Raw genomic sequence first — 19,995 nt, 5'->3', positions numbered from 1 at the left:
TTCATAAAAATATTTTTTAATAAGAAATATAAACTATTATGTTAATAAAATGTTTTTGAAAGCTCATTTGTTTTATAAATAAACGTAATAAACATGAAAGCCAAACAAAGGCTGAACAATGTTTATAAAATAAATAACAACAATACAAATATACAAACGTTTCGATGTAATTTTCAATTTAAGAAAGAAAAAGTAGTGTATACTCAAACTTTTGACAAGTAGTATATGTATACATACATATATTTTTTATATTCTTTATATAATCATATGTGTGGTATTTAATTGTCCAAAGTTGATATTTACACTTATCGCAATCTATCTACTTCTCGTAGATATTTTCTTTTTGTGAACTATATTTCGTATAAAATATAGAAGTTACTAAAAAAGTATAACAGTGTGGCGTTTCCTTCTTTCTTGTCGAGAGGAGGAGAAAGAGGAGAAGCGGAAGGAAGGGCAGGGCGACGGGATAATAAAGAGCTCCAGGGGAGGGGCTTATGTGTCAAAAACATTGAAAATATTTATTTATCGATATTCATATACAAGTACACTACACGCGCTGTGGATATGTTCCTTAAAGTCTAAATACTTACATCTCCGAGCAGCCGGAGAAAGGAGAACCAAGCTTATTAGATTGGTTGGAATTACGGTTGTTTCTGTTTAATCGTAAACGGACGACGGGTCATCGATCCTCGCCTCTAAGTCGCTTTACCGTTAGTGTAGTGCATAGGAACTGTAGACGAAACGCGCTCGCGAACGATCTCGCGGGGTATAACAGGGGAGAGGGGGGAGGGCGGGAAGAGAGTGAAAAAGGAAAGCGGAAGGGGATAAGAATATCGGTCCTTCTCCGGCCGAACCGCTCCACCGCTCCGGCGGTCCTCGTAACTGCTTTTTGGCAAAAAAAGTGCGATCATATAATATGTACATATAATTTGTACAATGTGTATATCGGCTCTCTCTCTCGCAATCGCGTTGTCGTGATCGCTCGAGGTGAGCAAGGCAAAGACGTAATCTGGTTGTGTGTTCTACGTAAAATGTGTGTCCGCATGTGTGTGTGTGTGTGTGTGTGTGTGTGTGTGTGTGTGTGTGTGTGTGTGTGTGTGTGTGTGTATGTGTATGTGTATTGGATTGTATTGGATTCTTAATCGCGTCGAGACCTCGTCGTCGTCATCGTCGACGTTGATTGCGGAAATCGCGGGCGCTCGCTTAGTTAACAATAAGAAGACAACGTATTTACACGGTACAGCATTCTTCGTGTCCCTCGCTGCTGACCGGCAGCGAAACGCCGGGCCATCGGCGGCGAGGAAACGCACATGACTTATTCGTCGTTTACACAACAGGCACTCTCGGTATTTTAATCGGCGACGCGACTGCAAAACGGCGCGGTGTTGTTGCCCGACAAACATCGTCTGCGTTCCTGGGAGCATCGGGAGCTCAGCTCGACGACGATTCGGAACGTTTATTGCTGCTTACGTCCTGCTTTATCCCGTTTCACATGTAATCGTTAATCGACGTCTTCGGCCTGCGTCTTTCCGTCTGCGGGGAGAGCCGAAGAGTCAGCGGCGATCGAGAACCTTCCCTCGCGCGGGAATTTCCTCGCGTCCGTCCGGCGCCAGTCGCGGAATTTACAAACACACCGTACAAAATATGGGACATTCACGCGGGGAGAACAACGTACAAAAAAAATACAGGGGGCAAGAGGAATATAGAAGAGATCCTGTTTTTACGAAACGGCGCGCCGGACGCGACGGATCGCCCCGCGAGTGGAAACTCGAAAACGCACGATCGATGTTCCAATCGATCTATCGAGCTCCGATTTCCTCCTCGTCGTCGTTCACACGTTCGGCTCCGCCGTACGTAACATAGGCGATTGATATATAATAAATAGAGAGAGATGCCTCTTCTTCGCGCTAGTACGGTTGCTCCCAGATTAACGTCGATTCGCGCCTAATCGCTCTAGCGAGTATCACATGTGGTAAAGACGAAATGATTGATCGATCGGGGACAATGATCAGCAAAGTGTCGCCAGGTATCTCTCTGCACGATCCTACACGTCGCCGAGACACGTCGTCGATTACACTCGTCCTATCATTGGTGATCTCTCTTTTCTTTTTCTTTTTTCCCCCTCTTCCTTTCTCCCTTCGCCGCTCTCCGAGAAAAATCACACTTTGGTTCCGGTCGGCGGCGATAACGCGATTTCAATTTCGATCCGGCCGGTCTTTTTCAGTAACGACGTATCTCTCTCTCTCTCGCCTCTTCGATTCGGCGACGGCACAATCAAGCGCCACAATGTAGCCAGCTTGAAGCGCATTACAGCTCGTTTCAATGATATCGAAAAATACATTAATTTGAAAAAAATATATATATATGAATATAATATATATATTTCTTGCAAGTATATATGTACGCTGTGTAAATATATATTACATACACCTATAGGCTCGCTTAATACTTCAATACGCGCTAAATTCCGCCTTCCGAGAGGATTTTCCGCGGCGTACGATACATCAAAATTAACGTTTCTCGTCCGGCGTTTGTAACACAGATGCACTTTCGTTTTTCTTCACATATACATATATACAGACACGCCACTACGTCGACCGTAGTGTGAATTCGTATAGCAAAAGTATAAAAAAAAAAAAAAAAGAGACAACAGACAGTCGCGAGGGAACGGACGTCGATAAAAGTTTGGCGTGAGCGCCGAGGAGGTGTTGGCTTCTTTCTCTTCCGTCCGCAATCACATATTTGACAGCGTAATTCGGATCTGGATTTGAAGAAATTTTTTTTTTTTTTTTTTTTTTTAAGATAAAGGATGAGGGATTCGAAGTTTCGCGGAACTTCGTCCAAGTTCAACGCGCTGCTCTCGAGAGATGCAACGGAGGCAATAAATAAAAAGCGAATTCGGAATGAATGCAAGGCCGAATTTCTCAAATTTCGGACGAGGTAAAAATCGCTTAGGTAAATTTTTAATATTTAATCAGCCAGGATCATCAACGATGAGCCGAAGTTCGATCATTTGATTAAATGAATGAATGAATGGTTCGAGAATGTGAAAATTAAAGCATCGAAGCTTCGATACGCGAGATCGTCCTATAATCGCGAATGGGAGAAAGATGACGATGAGGGATAATGACGATGACACACGAGGAATAAGAAAAAAAGGAGAAGGAAGAAGAAATCCCTGCTTCGTTACGCGGGAATGGATCAATTATTGTGGATATTCGATGGTAGTGAAATAGCCGGTTGCGCGACCAATCATCATCAATCGGGGGAGTAACATTCGCGTGTAATAATGCTCCGTTTTAATACAGATCGAGCGGTGCTTCGTTCACCTGATCTCGCCGATTACGCTCGGCACGGCTCGGCTCGGCTCGGCTCGGCTCGGCTCGGCTCGGCTCGCCGCGACACGACTGCCCGAATCGACAAAGCTCTCTAGTTAACGATAATGATAATAATAGAAGAACGATTAGCCTATGGGGGAGTCTTACAACGTAACTTACGTAGCGCTACAAGGTATCTCGCATCGGCTCTTAACTCCTAATACCGCTTCGCTTCACGGGAAGCTATGAGTGGAGAACGTCTTTAACCCTTCGACCGGTAGCCGTTCGAATCCATGCGGGGGAGGAGGGGGAAGAGAGACTCGTTTCCACACGTAAAGAGGGATGCCGGTCTGCGGCATCTCTCGCGCTATCACAATAAGTTATAAGTTTCGTCGAAGGGGAAACCCTCCGCGTTCCGGGGAGTTGTACAATCTACGAGTTGAAGGATTAAAGTTTGTTCGTAGGAGACGAGAGCGTCTCCTGATCGCATTCCGCAACGGCTGCAACGAGCAGAGCTATCAGCAATCGATAGTCGCAAATTGTTCACGAGAGAGATTCGCGAGTGTGTTCCGTCTTATTTCAATATCGGATGATCAAATCATGGATGAAAAATCGATCATCGATTCGTCTGCATCGGCACGCAAAAATTCTTCGCCTGATCTTCATTTTTTTTTTTTTTTAAGCGAACGCAAATTCTTTTCAATTCTTTACACGAATTTCTAACAGTGCTGCCCAGAATTTATTTAACTTTTGGCTTAGGATTAACATATCGATATTTATGCCTTTTGCCTTTTTTACTTCTACCTCAGGGACAAGACTAGTCTGAGATTGTTGCGAATCTTTGATGTGTACATATTTAGAATATACGTACAAAATTTTATTTTTATACGTATTATTATATGTATATATTTATATATTTCTAATAATTATTATAAAGTATATTACAATTAAGAATAATATTATAACAACAATAATAATAATAATAATAATGATGATGATGATAATATAATATATTTTTAAATAGCATTGACATACGTCCAAAACGTTTACGAAATCAAAAGTAGGAAGGACAATAGGCGTGTCAATTTCAAATTCAAAACTACAAAAATTCGGGGAAGCACTGTTTTACAAAATCCATGATTGTATACGAATGGGATTTAGTTTGCAGTTCAAACGATGCGATCAAACTCTGCGACGTTTCAAGGATTCGTCGTCCTTCCCATGCGTCCTCCAGACAACGTCCCGACCTGCTATCCAACGTCTCCACATTCAATTTCCAAGGATTCCGGCATTTGGCCAAGAGGAGGAGGGCTCGCGGCGACCCACGAAAGAAGGGGGGGGGTCAGCTACGTCCTTCACGGTCCGCTGACCGTGGCGGCAGAGTGACCCGTCACCAGGCTGTCCGCTGCCGCAGCCGCAGCCGCCGCTGCGGCGGGTTTGAGGCGGAATATCGATTGCAGGGACGCGACTTCGGACGCGAGGCGGTCCAGTTTCATCTTCACCTCCCGATCGCTCTCCGAGACCGCGGTGACGGTCGGCCCGGTCCATTCGGCGCCCAACGATATGCCGGAGTCACGCTCGTCGCTGGAGCCCTCGTCCCAGGGCGGCGACGCTCGCGGGCCGGGTTCCTGCTTGATGCCCTGAAGCGCGAGGAGCGCGCTCGCGGCATCCTTGTCGCCGATGCGCGACTTATGCCTGAGCTTGTGAGGCAGACTGTTATTGGCGGCCGGATTGTTCTGGGATCCCACGACCATCTGAGGACTGGCCTCGTCGCCGCTGCCCGAGGACAGCTCGAACGGCGATTGCGCCCGGCGACCGCGCGACGACAGGTTCAACGCGCTCGTGGTGTCCAGGTGGTGCATCGCCGGGTGCGAGTACGGATACTGGAAGCTCTCGGTCTCCGGGTAAGCGGTCGTCTCGGGCACGTAGAGCTGCGAGGCCGGTGATCTCGGTGAACGGGCGCCGCTCACCGGCTGATGGATCACCGAGGTGTGCACCGGGCTCGGCGTGCGCGCGTAAAGAAGCGCCGCCGATGCCGGCAGCTTCGCGCGTTTCACGCTGATCGTGGGCTCTGCGGGCAACGCCGCTAGCACATGTTCCGTGCTAATCACGGACTCGCCGCAGATCCCGAATTTGTCGCGTATCGCGTCGAGCTGTGCCTTGAGAATGTGATTCTCCTTGCTGAGTTCCATCACCCGTTGTTCCAGGACCATGTCGTTGAAACGGCGCTTTTCGCGCGATCTCTTGGCCGCCTCGTTGTTGCGCCTGCGACGGTCCCAGTAGCTGTCGTCCTTCTTGTTATCGGGGATGAATTCGCGCTGCTTACGTTGCGAGAACAGCTCCTTCCGTATGTCGAAGTTGGGCGGAAAGTTCTCAGGATGCGTCTGCGACGCGTCATGATGATGATGTTGTTGTTGTTGTTGTTGCTGCTGCTGCTGCTGTTGTTGCTGCTGCGGCTGCTGAGCCTGGTGATGGTGATGGTGATGCGGCGGTTGGGGCTGCTGCTGTTGCTGCTGTTGCGGCGGCGGGGGCTGCTGCTGCGGCTGATGCTGATGTTGCTGCTGGATCGCAGCCGGGGGTCCGCCGTGATGGCCGGGATGCGTGAGGGGCACCGTGAGGGGTCCATGGGCGTCATGGGGCCCACCGTGGGGCGCGCCGTGGCCGCCGCCGTGCGCCATTGTGTGCGTGGCCGGCATGTTGCTGTTCAGGCACGCGGTCTCACCATTGATGGGCGATCCACTTTGGCGGGCGACAAACTCTGCCACCATAATTTGTCTTCTTAGTACATCTGGAACAAGAGAGAAGGGCACTCGGTCAGCTAATTGGCCGAGATGAAGATATCGCCACGCGGTTTTCGCAGCTCGCGGCTCAAACTCGCGTGCGCGACCCACGGTCTTGGGGCTTATTAACGGCGATGACGAAAGTCAAGTAGCATGCCAGACAACAGCGATAACACATACGTCAGAGAGAGGGCTGGCTGACGATCGGATTACGTATCGTTCGGCGTATCGAAAAGGAAGGAGGAGTATCTCGAACAGCTTATTATCAATCATGTTTTAGATTTAGCAGAAAAGCGGAAATTTTGAATTGCAAAGTTCTCCAGAAGCTCTCCCGTAGTTCTGAAGAACCGACGTTCTCTATCCCTTTTCAAGTAATGACCCGAAATGATTTGTAAATAGGCTCTCTGCGCGATTGAACGCGCAGAAGAATCGTTGTTGACCGCATATTTTATTTTCTTATTTACGCGGCCGCTTCTGACGTCGAAGCGCGGGAGGGAGAAGCCAAAGATAAAGAATTCCGAAAGATCGAGAGACACTCGCGATCGTATTGCCAACGAGCGCACGTCTCTCGTCCGAAGTTGCAAAATAGCCTTGGGTAAGGTCGCGCCTCGCCAAGGACGAAGGTGCCAGTGAACTCGGCTCGACGAGTCTTTCGCTTCACCTCTGACTTAAAAAAAAAAAAAATTCATCGTTATTTCGTGAATTTTTGTGCAACGATTTCGAGCCAGATCTCCTTTGATCTTTCCAATCCGCAACGATTTCACGAGAAGCCACGGTGAACTCGAATTCCCATATTGTACAGTTAATCAGCCAATTAACGATGGCTTCTTCGAGACAAAAATCTCCAATTTTGACAACGAAGATACCGTTGGGGACCAACGTGACGTAATCCGAATAATTAAGTTGCCCCACGTTGATTAAGTCGATCCGTGATTAAGCGCCACGAGGCAGGAACGAGCGAGTGTCTCTCCTCGTACGTTTATTTTTAACTCGCGATCGTGGATGAAAATACTCTCCGCCGGCATCGCCTTCGCGTACGTACGCAAGACTTAATCCAAGCGGCGGACGTGCGACGATTACGCAACCGCGCACGTGCGTTCACCGAGCCGCTCCACGTGTTTTGTATGTGGAGCGACCACCAGTCGTCGTCGCAACGCCGGAAAACACACATACATTTGTCCGGCCTTCGATATTTATTGCACAAGTCCCGGTGCTCTTCGAAACCATTAGCGTGAATGTATTAATTACAACCGCGAAGACGTGCACGAGAAAGACGTCTTTTTTCCCACGTGTTTTTTTTTTTTTCTCTCTTTTTCTCTCTCGGGGTCGGTCGCAGGCCGATTGAGAAGATCGCTTTGCGTACAGCCGAGCGTGGCGCGATTCGTCGCGCGTGGCCTGTATAAAGAGTCCACTTTTACGACGAGATAAGTATCGTTACGTAAATCGGCCGGGTTCCATATGCGAGAATATTTTAATCATTCGTAATAGAGGCGCCGCGTTGTGTGTGTCAACCGCATCTCTTATCGTCACCGCGATAATCGTGCGCGAGCTCGATTTCGTAAAAAAAAGAAATTTACACCGTCCCGACACGAACCCAGTCGACATGTTCGAAATTCCATACTGCGAGTTTATAGTTTCCATTTGTCGAAGAAAAATAGAATAGGTTAAAAAAAAGTCTATTCGACTTATATTCCACGAAAAAAAATTTACGCTTACTTGAATTTCGTTACGTTCAGTTTTCTATACTCGCTTCCTAGTTCTCTTTATATCGGATTTTTGTTCGGACAACACGCTCATTGCGCTATCAAGTCATAGTCAATGGCGGCTAATAAGTTCTTGACAATAAAACGTCACTTGCACGTTGTTATGCAACTATTGATGAACTTTAGCTCCTGCAGCAACACAAATGATACAGCGTTTCGCGCGACAGACGGATGTAATCGCGCGCGTTATATAAGTCGCGAGCCGCGTTTTATTTCCGCGGAAACATAATGCGTTTATCGTAAGACGCATGCGGCGCGTTAATGAAAGAGCTTCGAGCCTCCGTTGCTGCCGGAAGCTCGTTCTTTCCGCGGAAGATTGAACTCAAACTCGCCAATATATTTGTACTAGTAGACGCAAGTTATTTATTCGTGCTCGTTCCCGCTCGAGGAGACATGCATAGAGTTCTCGTCCGATTACACGTGCACAATGTTTAACCTGAGACTTAGGTTCTAAGCACGGTGATCCTTTCAATCTTGAAATAATCCGGGCACCCAGATAAGGCAACGATCGCGATGAAACACACTCGCTTTAACGAGCGAGCACGAACAAATTTATGTTGACGTAAATGTTTTCCTGAACAACATGCTTGTCTTAAAAATCTTTTTCAGTCGTTAAGATATTAAGTCATAATATTTTTTGCGTTATTATCTCTTCAGAAACTCGTTCATGTTCGTCCGTGATTATTCGCACTCGTTCTAGATCCGATTAGTCTAGATCCGACTTAACGGAACAAACAACGCGAACAAACTCCGCCGCGATTCCGAATACCGACGGGTTTACCGACACGACGAGCACATCCCTCTGGATTGCAAAATCTGCGAAATCCGAAACAAAGACAATCTTCGAAGATTCGAGACGGCGCAATGAAGATCTCTAGGATAGACGCAATGAGGATCTCCTGATATGGAAATCGGACGACTCACGCCGGCTCGTGACGCGCGCGCTCGTTATTTAATCCAGCGTTACGCAACACGCCGTCGTGTGTTTTTCAGAAGTTTCGGGAGTGACTCATTAATTCCGCGACTATCGCGTTTAACCGGGTCGAATAATTCGCGCTCACGAAACACGGGGGGAGAAAGAACAGCATCGGCATCGTGCGTCATTTTCCCGTTCGGGAAAAACGGAATAGTGAGAATCGAGAGGGCATGATTCAGGATTTTCGCGACGACAATGCGTATTCGTAACGCCGAAATGAACTTGATTTATCGTGAATTTTTCGCGTGGCGCACCGCGGTCTGTCCGATTGCGTCCCGTGGTGTGTCTCACCGTCGAAGGACGCAAGACTGGAAGTCGTCCGTCAAAGCGTTCTCTCTCGGGCGAGCCGCATTGCCGGCGTATTACGACACGCTCCGACCGGCTTTGAAAGTCGGGGCGGTCGGTTTCCTCGATATATCGGGGCGCCGCGACACACGGGCAATGAATTATCGAGACACGAAACGAGCCGTTGTGAAATTGAGCAATCTCCTGGAATTCCATCCGCCCAATTACGTGGGACGAGTTTCGCGTGACTCACGTTATCTCGTTTCGCCCGAATATCCGACCTGTCAATTTTTCCGCGCCGCGCGGAAAGCCGCCCACGCGAAAGTCATCACGAGATCGCCATCGAGCGTTTTTTTTTTTTTTTTTTCATCGAACACCCGTTGCATCGAGACGATAACGATTACGACAATAACGACCGCGCGCGTCTGTCCGAAAAAGGCGATCGAGACGAGGGAGCGAGAATGACGGAGAGAGAATTTCGAGTTATTTTCCTCGGTCGAGTAAAATAAACGTTTCTACGTTACATACCAATTAGGAAGGAATCGCGGTTGATATTGCAACTTTGCGAAATCCCCGATGGACTCGCTCCAAGAACTCGCGGACTTCCGCCCACGGCGGACGACTTCTCGCGACAAAGCGCGCTGTCTCTCTCTCTCTCTCTCTCTCTCTCTCTCTCTCTCTCTCTCTCTCTCACTTCTGCGTTTTGAAATTAGCTCGAAATTATTTCGGTGACTCGTAAATCGCTTCTACGATCCTGTCAGCGCGTCTATTTCCAAGCGTGCGATTCACGCAAAGTCGCGCTTATTGTCGCGCGCCACGACCGACGGAGCGAAGTGGCGCGGGGAGAGAGGAGATGTCGTGACTCGCGGTTCACGCTTTTCTAATTAAGCATGTAAACAACGTTGTTGACTGCACCGAGAGCGGACGCGACGCGCGCGAAGCACGCGTATCCGTCCGATGTCGCGGTCAGTTAATATAATTCCGACGCAAATCTCACAAACAACCGATGCCGCGCGGCTCGCGCGTTTTGCGTCGCCTCGCCTCGTGACGCACGCGGAAACGCGCAACGCATCGCGTGACGTACGCCGCATGTGTGTGACCGGGGAATCACGGTCCGTCCTTCCGCTTCGACAGACGCGGAATAATCGACTCCCGATTTGCGCGCGTCGGTCGCCCAAATCTCTCACCGGAAATCTCCCTCTTTAATTTCCCGAATTTTCACAATTAACCGCGATCAAATCTCTCCCGAACGGAAGTAACTTCTGGCGTAAACAAATCGCAGATCGGCACGCAAATACGCGATATTTATTTTATCTGCGAATGAAATTATTATTCATTGTTCCGCGGGAACAAATATGGTAGACTGACACACTTATCGAAATTAAAACGGCAATAAAAGCACGGAGAAGATAGACGCTTCTAACGTCATCCCCCCTCTCCCACCGGTCCCTCTCCCCACTATCTCTTTTTTTCTATCTTGATCGTGATCCTTGATCTTACGATTATGAAACAGTTGCGTCACGTATAAATCAAGGAAGATGTACGTAAAGGCCCATTCTGCCATTCAAATCGAGACGGCCTTTAGACGGATCAACATGACGTCAAAACGTTATTTCTGTTATTTTTATTAATCGATGCAGGTGCCTTCCGCGGAAATGAATGCTTATGAGATTCTAACGCATTCTATGAACTAATGAGAATGTCATTACGCAATCCCATCGATCTCGTTTTTTCATATATCATTACTCGGAGCGAACGGTGTATCGCGCTGCCTAATTAATTAGCCGATTCTAAAATTCCATAACAAGGTTCGCGTGCGATCAGAAGCGTGGAGATCCTCCAGCCCTCTGCCCCTCTCCACGTCTTTCGTTGCGTCGTGAGCGTCGTGAGATAATGCGTGTGACACACGCGTCAATGCGCAGAAACGATTTCGTTTGTGTTTCTCGCGAACGCTATTTCGCGAGCGAGAAGTCATCGGGAAAACGTTAAACGAAATTGAATCACGTTAATCGGCATCGCTTTTCTCGCAATCGTTCTTGCCGAATCATTGTTACCGCGGCCGCGTACGTTACGCGAGAATCCGTGGGTGGGTGGCACCCACGGATTTTCCGTCGTAAACGTCACGAGTCGCCGTTGTGCAACCTCGCGATTCCGCGCGCGTACGTACCGTTCGCGCGTTTTGCGTTGATCTCCATTACAAGAAAAGAAAATCGCCGTAACGTTCACCGTGGCGAGAGATGGAAATTGCGCGATGACTCGGCGCGATATAATTTAATGATGAGCTCACCGAAGTGCTTACTCCCTACGTGGCGCGTGAAGAATCATCTTTACAAAATATTAGACTGTACGATATAATATTTTCGAGATATCGTACTTTTTACTATTTTTTACCATTAATATTATCTACGTGTTTTTCCTGCCCTATCTCGCGATTACGAAAGCCAGGTGGTCATCGGTCGCAAGCGAGAATCGTAAGATACGCATGCCGCATGGGAAATTACGTGAGATCGATCTCGCTGTCGTCGTTGGTCACTTGGATATTCACGAATCATGCGCTATTAATATTCGCCCGTTGTTGCCGGTTGCACGTTTTGTTGTTCGCACCAGGAAAAACATCGCGGCCAACTGCGCGTGGGTCGCTAATAATTCTTCCGTGTACGCATCTTCCTCGTCGGCATCTATCTCGTCGCTATCAATCGGCATTTCCGAGGAAATCTTATCGCTCCCACCTCTTCACCACCTCGTCCTCCTCCGCCATCCGGTATATCACCCAATTTTCCGGGAACGATGGTGGAGAGGGAAAAACAGAGTAGAGAGATAAAGCGTGTTGTTCGTACACGCGGGCACGTGTTCCGGCCGCGCGTTGCGCAACGCAGCGGCTCGCGTTGCACGTGGCCCGTGGCTGCGTGCACGAGTCATATATTTTATGTCTCGATGCGACTTACGCCTCTTCTGTGAATCAAACGCGCCACCGTTCGCCGCGGGAAGCACGTCCGGAGAATTAAATGCGTAGCGCGCGATCGGACTTTCCGCGCATTTTCCGCACGTGCCGTCGACGCGCGTCTCTAGGAACGCGACGATCGCTCAAAGAGAGACTCTGCGCGATCATGATTATCGCGCGTTTGTTTATATATATATATATATATATATATATATATATATATATATATATTGGTTTGATGTATATATGCCCCACGCATGTATATACGCAAGAAAATGGGATATTATTGCGCTACGCTCGACGACGTCGTACTTCCGCGGGAGGAACAGGAACCGCGCTCGCTGCGATTTCATAAACACAACGCTTACAAAATCGGTATCATAGTTTAAAACACAAAATAATTAGCGATATAATACTATGTTGTCCGATGAGTAATAATTACCGCGATAGCGCGCCATATCTCGATTAAGTCACCCGTTGACCCGGTGCCAGCCGGTTTGTTTTTCTTTTCCCTCCCGACGTCGCCTGTTCGAGGAAGTACGGCCTTACCGATATGCATACGAACACGACGAATTTCCACCCATGGCTCCACGTATATCTTCCCGGAAATTTATTTACATTATTTCCCGGCCATCTCCGGAAAATCTCGCGACGGCGCGGAAGTCTAAAATTATTACATCCAGAGGAGAATAAACACTCCGACGCGAGAATGTAAATTGTTGTGCAAACGAGGCTAAGAATCTCAACTGCGCGATTCGGTAGCTGCGAAACGGACACACGCGTACTACGTATGCGATAAATAAATATTAGAGACGCACGCGTTTTCTGTTTTCGTGTACGCGCGTGACGTTTCGTTCGGAGGAGCGCGACCGCCCGCCGGATATTATTACTTGCGGAACGCGCGTTTCAGAAAAACCGCTGAATAGGATGCGCGCGCGAACGCCCCGAAAATAGTCCGGGTACGACGAACTTAAGCGCGCCCGCGCGCGCACTGGTACACACATAAAGGCATGTGCACAATGCCGGGCCATCCGACACCGCGCTTGGCCGTGGCTCTATACGTATGTTACGATTGCGGTCAGCGCTCACGTAACAGCGCGAGCGCTGATACCGTTATCGGCCTTTGCCGAGGCATTTCGAACCGGTCTCCGATTTCGTTTCCCGCTCATTATGCAATCGGCCCGCGATAACGCGGCCGGCCGGCCGGCCGGCCGTCGACGGAACGAGAAAGGAAAATTTTCGACGATGTCGCGGCCCCGATTTGCGCGATCGAGGAAGATTAGATCCTCCGGGGAGATTACAGATCGTAATCGCGCGCGTCCAAGGTTTTTGGAATTCCAGCGCCTGATAAGAGATTCCGGAAAATCAAGCGTCGCGGGGAGGGAAAGGGGAAGTTTCTCGGAATCGATCGGGGACACCCGATATAGTCGTATTATAGTCGTGTAATAGATAGTGAAAGAATAGTGTAGCACGCTTTGTCGTTACATAATCGTGCGTCACGCGGCGTGATACGATTCAGCGCGGCGAGCGGGGGGACGGGGAAGGACCAGGCAGAAGCGAGACCAAATTACACGAGATGAGCGCGCGCGCGCGCGTGTGTGTGTGTGTGTGTGTGTGTGTGTAGCGGCTCCTACACGTTTCACGCCTGTCGGACGTGTCGGACTTGCCCCGGGTCCGCTTCGCAATTATCATCGCGGCTAGCCACGACGAGCCGCCCTCCCGGAATCTCAATCTCGCGCGCGATTTCTCGAAACTTCTTCCTCGCTCGCGAAAAGATTCGCCATCGCGTCCTTCGCGTCACCTTCGCAGAGGATCAGCTGTCTGCGAGTCAGGATGTTTACCGCGCGTTTCGATCGGCCCGTCCACGTTGTCGCACGTTCGGTGGGCTTGCGATCCACGTGAGATTCTTCACGACGTTTCTTATCACGTGCCCCGCCGGCCTCCGGACTACACGTGACATGGTCAGATGACGAGCGAGGCCTTTTGCACGAAAGCGTTTATCCTCGTTACATAATACATATTGTGTGACGACAACATCGTGACACAATCGACACGTTCCCTCCTTTCTCTGCGAGCTCCGGAAGGCGGACGATTCGATCGCCTTCTTACTCCGAAAGTTATAATTTTCGAGGTACGACGATACAGCATTTCGTTATACGAACAATGGCTGTAAAATTCCAACGTGTTCTCCCCGAAGGGACTTTAAAGATATATAAAATCGAAATATATAAATTCGATTTTTTTTTAAATCAACAAGAATAAAAATATATTTTAATTCGATTTAGATGACTATGAAGTCCTGCGGCCCTCGAGCAACTATGGCTCACAGTTCTTCGGAGTCTCGCGCTGGCGGTGTGAAAGTCGCTTAAGAAATAACGCGGTGCGTGATGCAACTGTTAGCACATAGCGCGCAAACGCTCGCGCAATTTGCGCGAGTTGGTTCGCCTTGTGTTGTTGCGCCCGTCCAGTCCCGTCCCGTCCCGTCCCGTTCCGTCCCGTCCCGTCCCGTCCCGTTCCGTCCGCCACGTGACTGCAACACGTGCAGGCTGTTATGTTAGACCATTCACCTTCGTTGCATAATACAAGTGAGAAAAGGTCATCGCGGCGAACAACGGAGTCTGATATTTGCTAATATGATCGATAAACCGGCCGCACTGCCGCCGCCGCCGCCGCCGCCGCCGCTGCCACCGCCGTCGTCTCTGAATCGCGATCGTCGCGGAATTCGGTCGCTCAATTCCGCGACGTGAGAGACGAAGCCTCGAATTAGCACTCGTGACGCAATTCCCAGTAATACGAAGGTTGAAACGCTGATATCTCGCGTGTTCGGAACTTAACACGAACGACTGAAAACTAGTCACCCCCCCCCCGGCTTCCCCTCTCCGCTCCCTCCCGAGATTCGAAAAGCGATTTGACGATCGCGCGGAGAGGAATACCTTAAAATTCCGCGGTAATCGCGCTTGTCACGGCAGTCATCGATATCGCTTAAATAAGAAATAGAGCAGCGCAAAAACAGATATAAGACACGTTGCTCGCCCACCGTGTCTTTCGCTCTCTCCTTCCTTCCTCTCTCTCTCTCTCTCTCTCTTTCTCTCTCTCTCTCTCTCTCTCTCTCTCTCTCTCTATCTCTCTCTCTCTTGTTCCTTACACTGTGAATGATCGATGAACGGCCGATGACGCAATGTATAATCCACAATGTCCGAGACGCGATGACACGTATATACCTAGATATCGTCGGTATATCCGGCCGTTCGCACACACACATACACACATACACATATGCGCACGCACACATGTACAGACGAGAGAGAAACCGTAACTAGTAGTAGCCGTTGCACTTGTGACCGTTCGTCGTTGCAGTATATAATACCTGCGAGTACGCGCATTTCCGTGCAACGCAGATACCGCTAATCCGCTCTCTCTCTCTCTCTCTCTCTCTCTCTCGCTCTCTCTCTCTCTCTCTCTCTCTCTCTCTCTCTCTCTCTGACGCGCCGCGACACCCTGCCAGGACAATATCTGTATCGATCGGCAGATAACTCGATCTTTTTCGCGGAAACTCTCAAATACGACCGGCGTAAAGTTGTAATCAACACAGCTGTGATCACGAAAGCACGAGTCGAACGGCGCAGGTCGCGTAAACCGACCGATTTTCCCTCCATCATGGAACAAATATGTCGTCATCGATCGAGTTGTTTATTTATCGTGATCCTCGCTATCTGCGGGGAAAGTTTAGCTAATTTTTACTTCAACGTCCGATACGTTATCGGCAATTGTATAATTTATACATCCATTTATCTATTATTATCTAATTATTGGAGTATCCGGCGATTGCACGATCGGAATGATGCAACTTTTTCGCCTCTTTTCCCGTCTACGATTTCTTCGGCCTCTGAATCAGCGATTTCACGGATTTGAGAATTTTTTTCCTCAATTCGATTCCCGATCGTTCTCGACGTCTAATTCTCAACAAGTCCGCACGGCTGCACGTGCGTGCCCTTCGGCCGGAGTCCGTCAAGTTTATTGTACGGACGGTTTTACGCTATGAGGTTGAGAGAGCTCGGTAAATTGGGCCGTGGCCCACTTTGATAGAGAGCCATAGCGGCACGTAGCGCAAAGTGGGAGGAGATCAATGGGGAAGGAGAGCCGATGTAATGAGAGAAAGAGAGATAGAGAGAGAGAGAGAGAGAGAGGGAGGGGGAGTTCCCGTTTCACGAGAGGATCGCGATCGATGGATCATTTCTCATAGCTGTCGCGGCCACGTGGAAGAGCTATGAGATCGAGCTGTCGTTACGTCGCTGCAGCGACAACGTTCGTTCCCGATTAAAAAAACAAAAGGAACGTTATCGTCGCATCTCGATTTCACAACGTTTCAATTAATCAAATTCGTTGGGATCGTTAATTTTAAATTATAATCGAGCGTAGTTAACAGTGAGGAGAAGAGAGAGAGGAGAGAGAGAGAGAGAGAGCGAAGGGGGAGAGAGGGAGAGCACCTTATGTACGACGAGAATATCGATTCTTCTCACGTAACAGAGCGCGCGATGGCGGCGGAGAGTCGAAAGGATAAAAATAAAATCCGACCTTGATCCTTGATCGCGATGCATTTCGCAAACGCATTTCGCGCCGCCGCTCTCTCGGTTTTTGCGCGCCGGCCGAAATCGTGAAATAGAAAAATTTCAATCTCTCCCCCTTCCTCCTGGATATCTCTTCGTTATAGCCCCCGGTGGCGGCGACGGAGGAGGGGGTGACGCAACGAACGAACGAGCGAATCAACGGATGGACACAACATGGGCCCGCGTTATTGCACGCACTTTCGTAAGTCGCTGGCGAAACGAAATGAAAGAAGTTGCCTAGCCACCGTTCGCCTCTCCTCCCCCTCCCCCTCCCCCCCCTCTCCCGAAAGAGTGTGACATCACCGCTTCAGCCGCGCATTAATTGCACTTCTCGCAACCCTGCGGGGCCTTTATCTACACCTGCGTTATTCGAGAGTCCGCGTGATTCAGCCGTGAGTGTATACACGACGATAAGATATGCACCGGACAATGGATGCACAACGATCACGTCGCGAATATCGCTCACTTGCGCGCACGCGAGCGCGATACGTTGTGTTGCGTCATTCGCGCGCGCTCGCGAGCTTCTCGGGAATCGCCATGAAATTACGCGACGCGATTTCTCGCGACGCGTCGTCGCGCGGACGCGACATCATTTTTTGCCCCGTGTTTTCGACCGCGACGAAATGTTACAAACCACGTGAGAATGGCGAGGGGAGATTCGACCCGACGTGCGGGGCGCTCATCCGTAGAATTCTCCGTTCGCATCGTCCAAATGCGAAACAAAAATGTTGTTTACGCAGCGGTATTTTAATCCCGCAATCCCGTATCTCCGACGTGCTAATTGAAATCTCCACGCGGCGAACCGACGCGAGATCTGTCAAAACGGGATCGTGACTCGCGAAGTTTCGCACGCGCGGCTTACTCATGGGGCGGAAGCACGTGGCTCTCTAGGATGTATCTAGCGTCTCGAGAGTGATTCTCCAGTCACTCGTATTTATCTCCTTCGAGATTTCGAGAAGAGTGGAGGCTTGGGATTTCGGAGATGGTTTCGTGAGAAGCTCGTCGATTCTCGTCATAAGCGACACTTCGAAAGTATCTTTATTGACTCTTTACGTTCAAACTCAACCAGCCAGAGAGCTCTCTTTTAACGGGAAAGAAACGCGTTGGCGTTATTTTTTGCACCGCGATTTTGTCGCCGTTGAATAATTACGAAGATCGTACTCACCAATCTTGAAAGGTTCCGTCGATCCGAAGCGCACGATGGAATCGCGATCCACCTTGCCGTCGATCAGATCGATCCTCGTCGGGTTCACCTTCGGGCGCGCGTCAAACAGTCCAAAAAAAACAAAGCGTACAGTTCCCAAGCGGGGTGTAACTATCGCGATACGATCGTCGAAACGGGAACGGCACGCGGCAATGCCCCGTTCATCGAACCTCCGGCGCGCGCGGGTCTGTCACAGCGACATAACAGTCGTCCCCGTAACACGAATCTCGGAGAAACTTTACTCCGCGGGCGAGAGGAGAGTCGTATCCCACCGGGGCACTCGACGAAACGGAGCGAGGTGTAACAGTACGGTCGCGTCCGTTCGGGAGACACTCGCGTGAGCGACGAGACGACACTCCGAAAAGAGAGAATGATCGACTTGCCACTGGAGACGCGGCGGGGAGGGGCTTCTCCTTCCTCCCGCCTCTGGGCGAGTGAACTTGAACTCCGCGCTCGCGGCTGACAGCGATCCGATACCGCGATGCGTCGGTGCACTATGCGCGAGAGCCTGACGGCGAACGCGTTTGTATATGTATGTATCTCTTGCGAGAGAGAGAGAGAGAGAGAATACCTATATATGCGTATATATAGGCAAAACAGCGTTATATACGTTTGTAGTGCGTATATATAAAATGCGGGCTCCTGCGGGCGCGAAAGCGAGATCACGAAGACGGCACACGTCCGCACGCTACGAGGCCAGACTGCCAACTGACTGCGCGCACCGCGTGAGACTCCGACAGCGACTGCCGTGCCGCCGTCTTGGCCCCAATGTCGTCTGGCTTCGATGCCGAGAAGGCTGACTGGACGGGGTGTCGTGCGCGCGTGTTGGTGAACGTAGGTCGCGGGAGACGACGCGCGCGGAGAGGGGGACGAGTTTATACTCCTGGTTTATACTCGGTTTATATGTGGCGGGTTTCCCCCACTCCGGCCGCTCGCCGGCCGTCCCTCCACCACTGTCATCGTCGTCGTCGTCGCCGCCGCCGCCGCCACCGCCGCCACCGCCGACCGGCTTCCAACGCGCTCCTGCGTCAGACCGTCCGGTCCCCCACTTGCTGCGCGCTGCGCGACGACCACCCCGCGATTCTCCTTCCCTCCTCCCCCCTTTGATCGGTCGTGCCATCGTACCGCGGAATGCACCCGCGTCCGCGTCGTCGCTCCGAGCGGAGCGATTAGATTGCGTCGTGCACGCGGCCGCGACGCAAGTGTCACGCAAGTGATGCTTCGTCGACGGTGTGCCGTCCTGCAGAAGAATTCCTTGGTGAATCTCAGGAAACCGATGAAGATGTCCGATTATCGATAATGGCCGATATGCAAGAGAAATCTCTGAGTAAGATCGGGACGAGAAGCTCGATGTCAATAGTGGCGATTCAAGTAATCGTAGACGAGCGTTTTTTAACAGAATAGATTAGATTAAGGAATCCGCGCGAAGTTGGTTTATTTGTGTCTCCTTGTATTCCGTAATTTTTGATGCTGTTAGAAATGGTTGTTATTGAATAATTTTTTTATCCTATAATTTATAGGATTATTTAATAATTATTTTTATTATTGACAAAATAATTTAATAGAAGAGGCAAAGTCTATTACATCACGACAATCGTTTAATTCCCTTATAGAAATTTAATACTGAAATTTCCAATATTATATAGCTAGCATTGGATTTTTGTAATTATCAATATCGTCAAGGACAAAGATTCTTAATATTGGACCTAAAATATTGACAAAATATTCATAAAATAAAATATTCATTATATCAATAAGGATAAAATATTTATTTTATCAGTATAGATTAATTTTAATTTCTGTTTAATGTACCTTCACCTTTTTCTAATTCTTGGAATTAAAGAGAGATAAGAAATAAATTAAATTGCAATTAATCTGATAAAAACGGACATATTACAATAATATCTAACGTAACGAATTGAAAAATAAATATATCTGTTTTCTGAAATCAAATGGAGACTTCAAATAAGTGTATTTATTCAAATATATTCAGATAAAATATTATCAAAATCGATTACATTTAATCTTTTTGTATTTACATCCTTAATGCAGATAGACGCAATCACTGATAGTCACATCATACGATGACTACTACTATCAATCTCTACATTCCACGAATTTA

The 19,995-nt window shown here is 49.0% G+C and overlaps 1 protein-coding gene across 1 annotated transcript; it reads right to left on the bottom strand.

Moving 5' to 3' along the window:
- Positions 1-492: 492 nt before the first annotated feature.
- Positions 493-18,622, bottom strand: LOC105426479 (uncharacterized). The gene is made up of 2 exons (XM_011637722.3): positions 17,835-18,622; positions 493-6,105 (listed from the first exon to the last, which is right to left on the bottom strand). Exon 2 carries the CDS (start codon positions 6,083-6,085, stop codon positions 4,673-4,675), a length of 1,413 nt encoding a protein of 470 aa, XP_011636024.2. The 5' UTR covers positions 6,086-6,105; positions 17,835-18,622; the 3' UTR covers positions 493-4,672.
- Positions 18,623-19,995: the final 1,373 nt, after the last annotated feature.

Source organism: Pogonomyrmex barbatus, unplaced genomic scaffold (assembly GCF_055798465.1).
Source record: "Pogonomyrmex barbatus isolate J1 unplaced genomic scaffold, ASM5579846v1 scaffold1, whole genome shotgun sequence".
Classification (NCBI taxonomy): Eukaryota; Metazoa; Arthropoda; class Insecta; order Hymenoptera; family Formicidae; genus Pogonomyrmex; species Pogonomyrmex barbatus.
The sequence above is the reverse complement of the archived record's forward strand: the minus strand, read 5'-3'. Positions and strand labels throughout refer to the sequence as shown.

Bases quoted from the DNA above. Each gene is read 5' to 3' on its own strand.
- LOC105426479 (XM_011637722.3), bottom strand. From the start codon at position 6,085: ATGGTGGCAGAGTTTGTCGCCCGCCAAAGTGGATCGCCCATCAATGGT.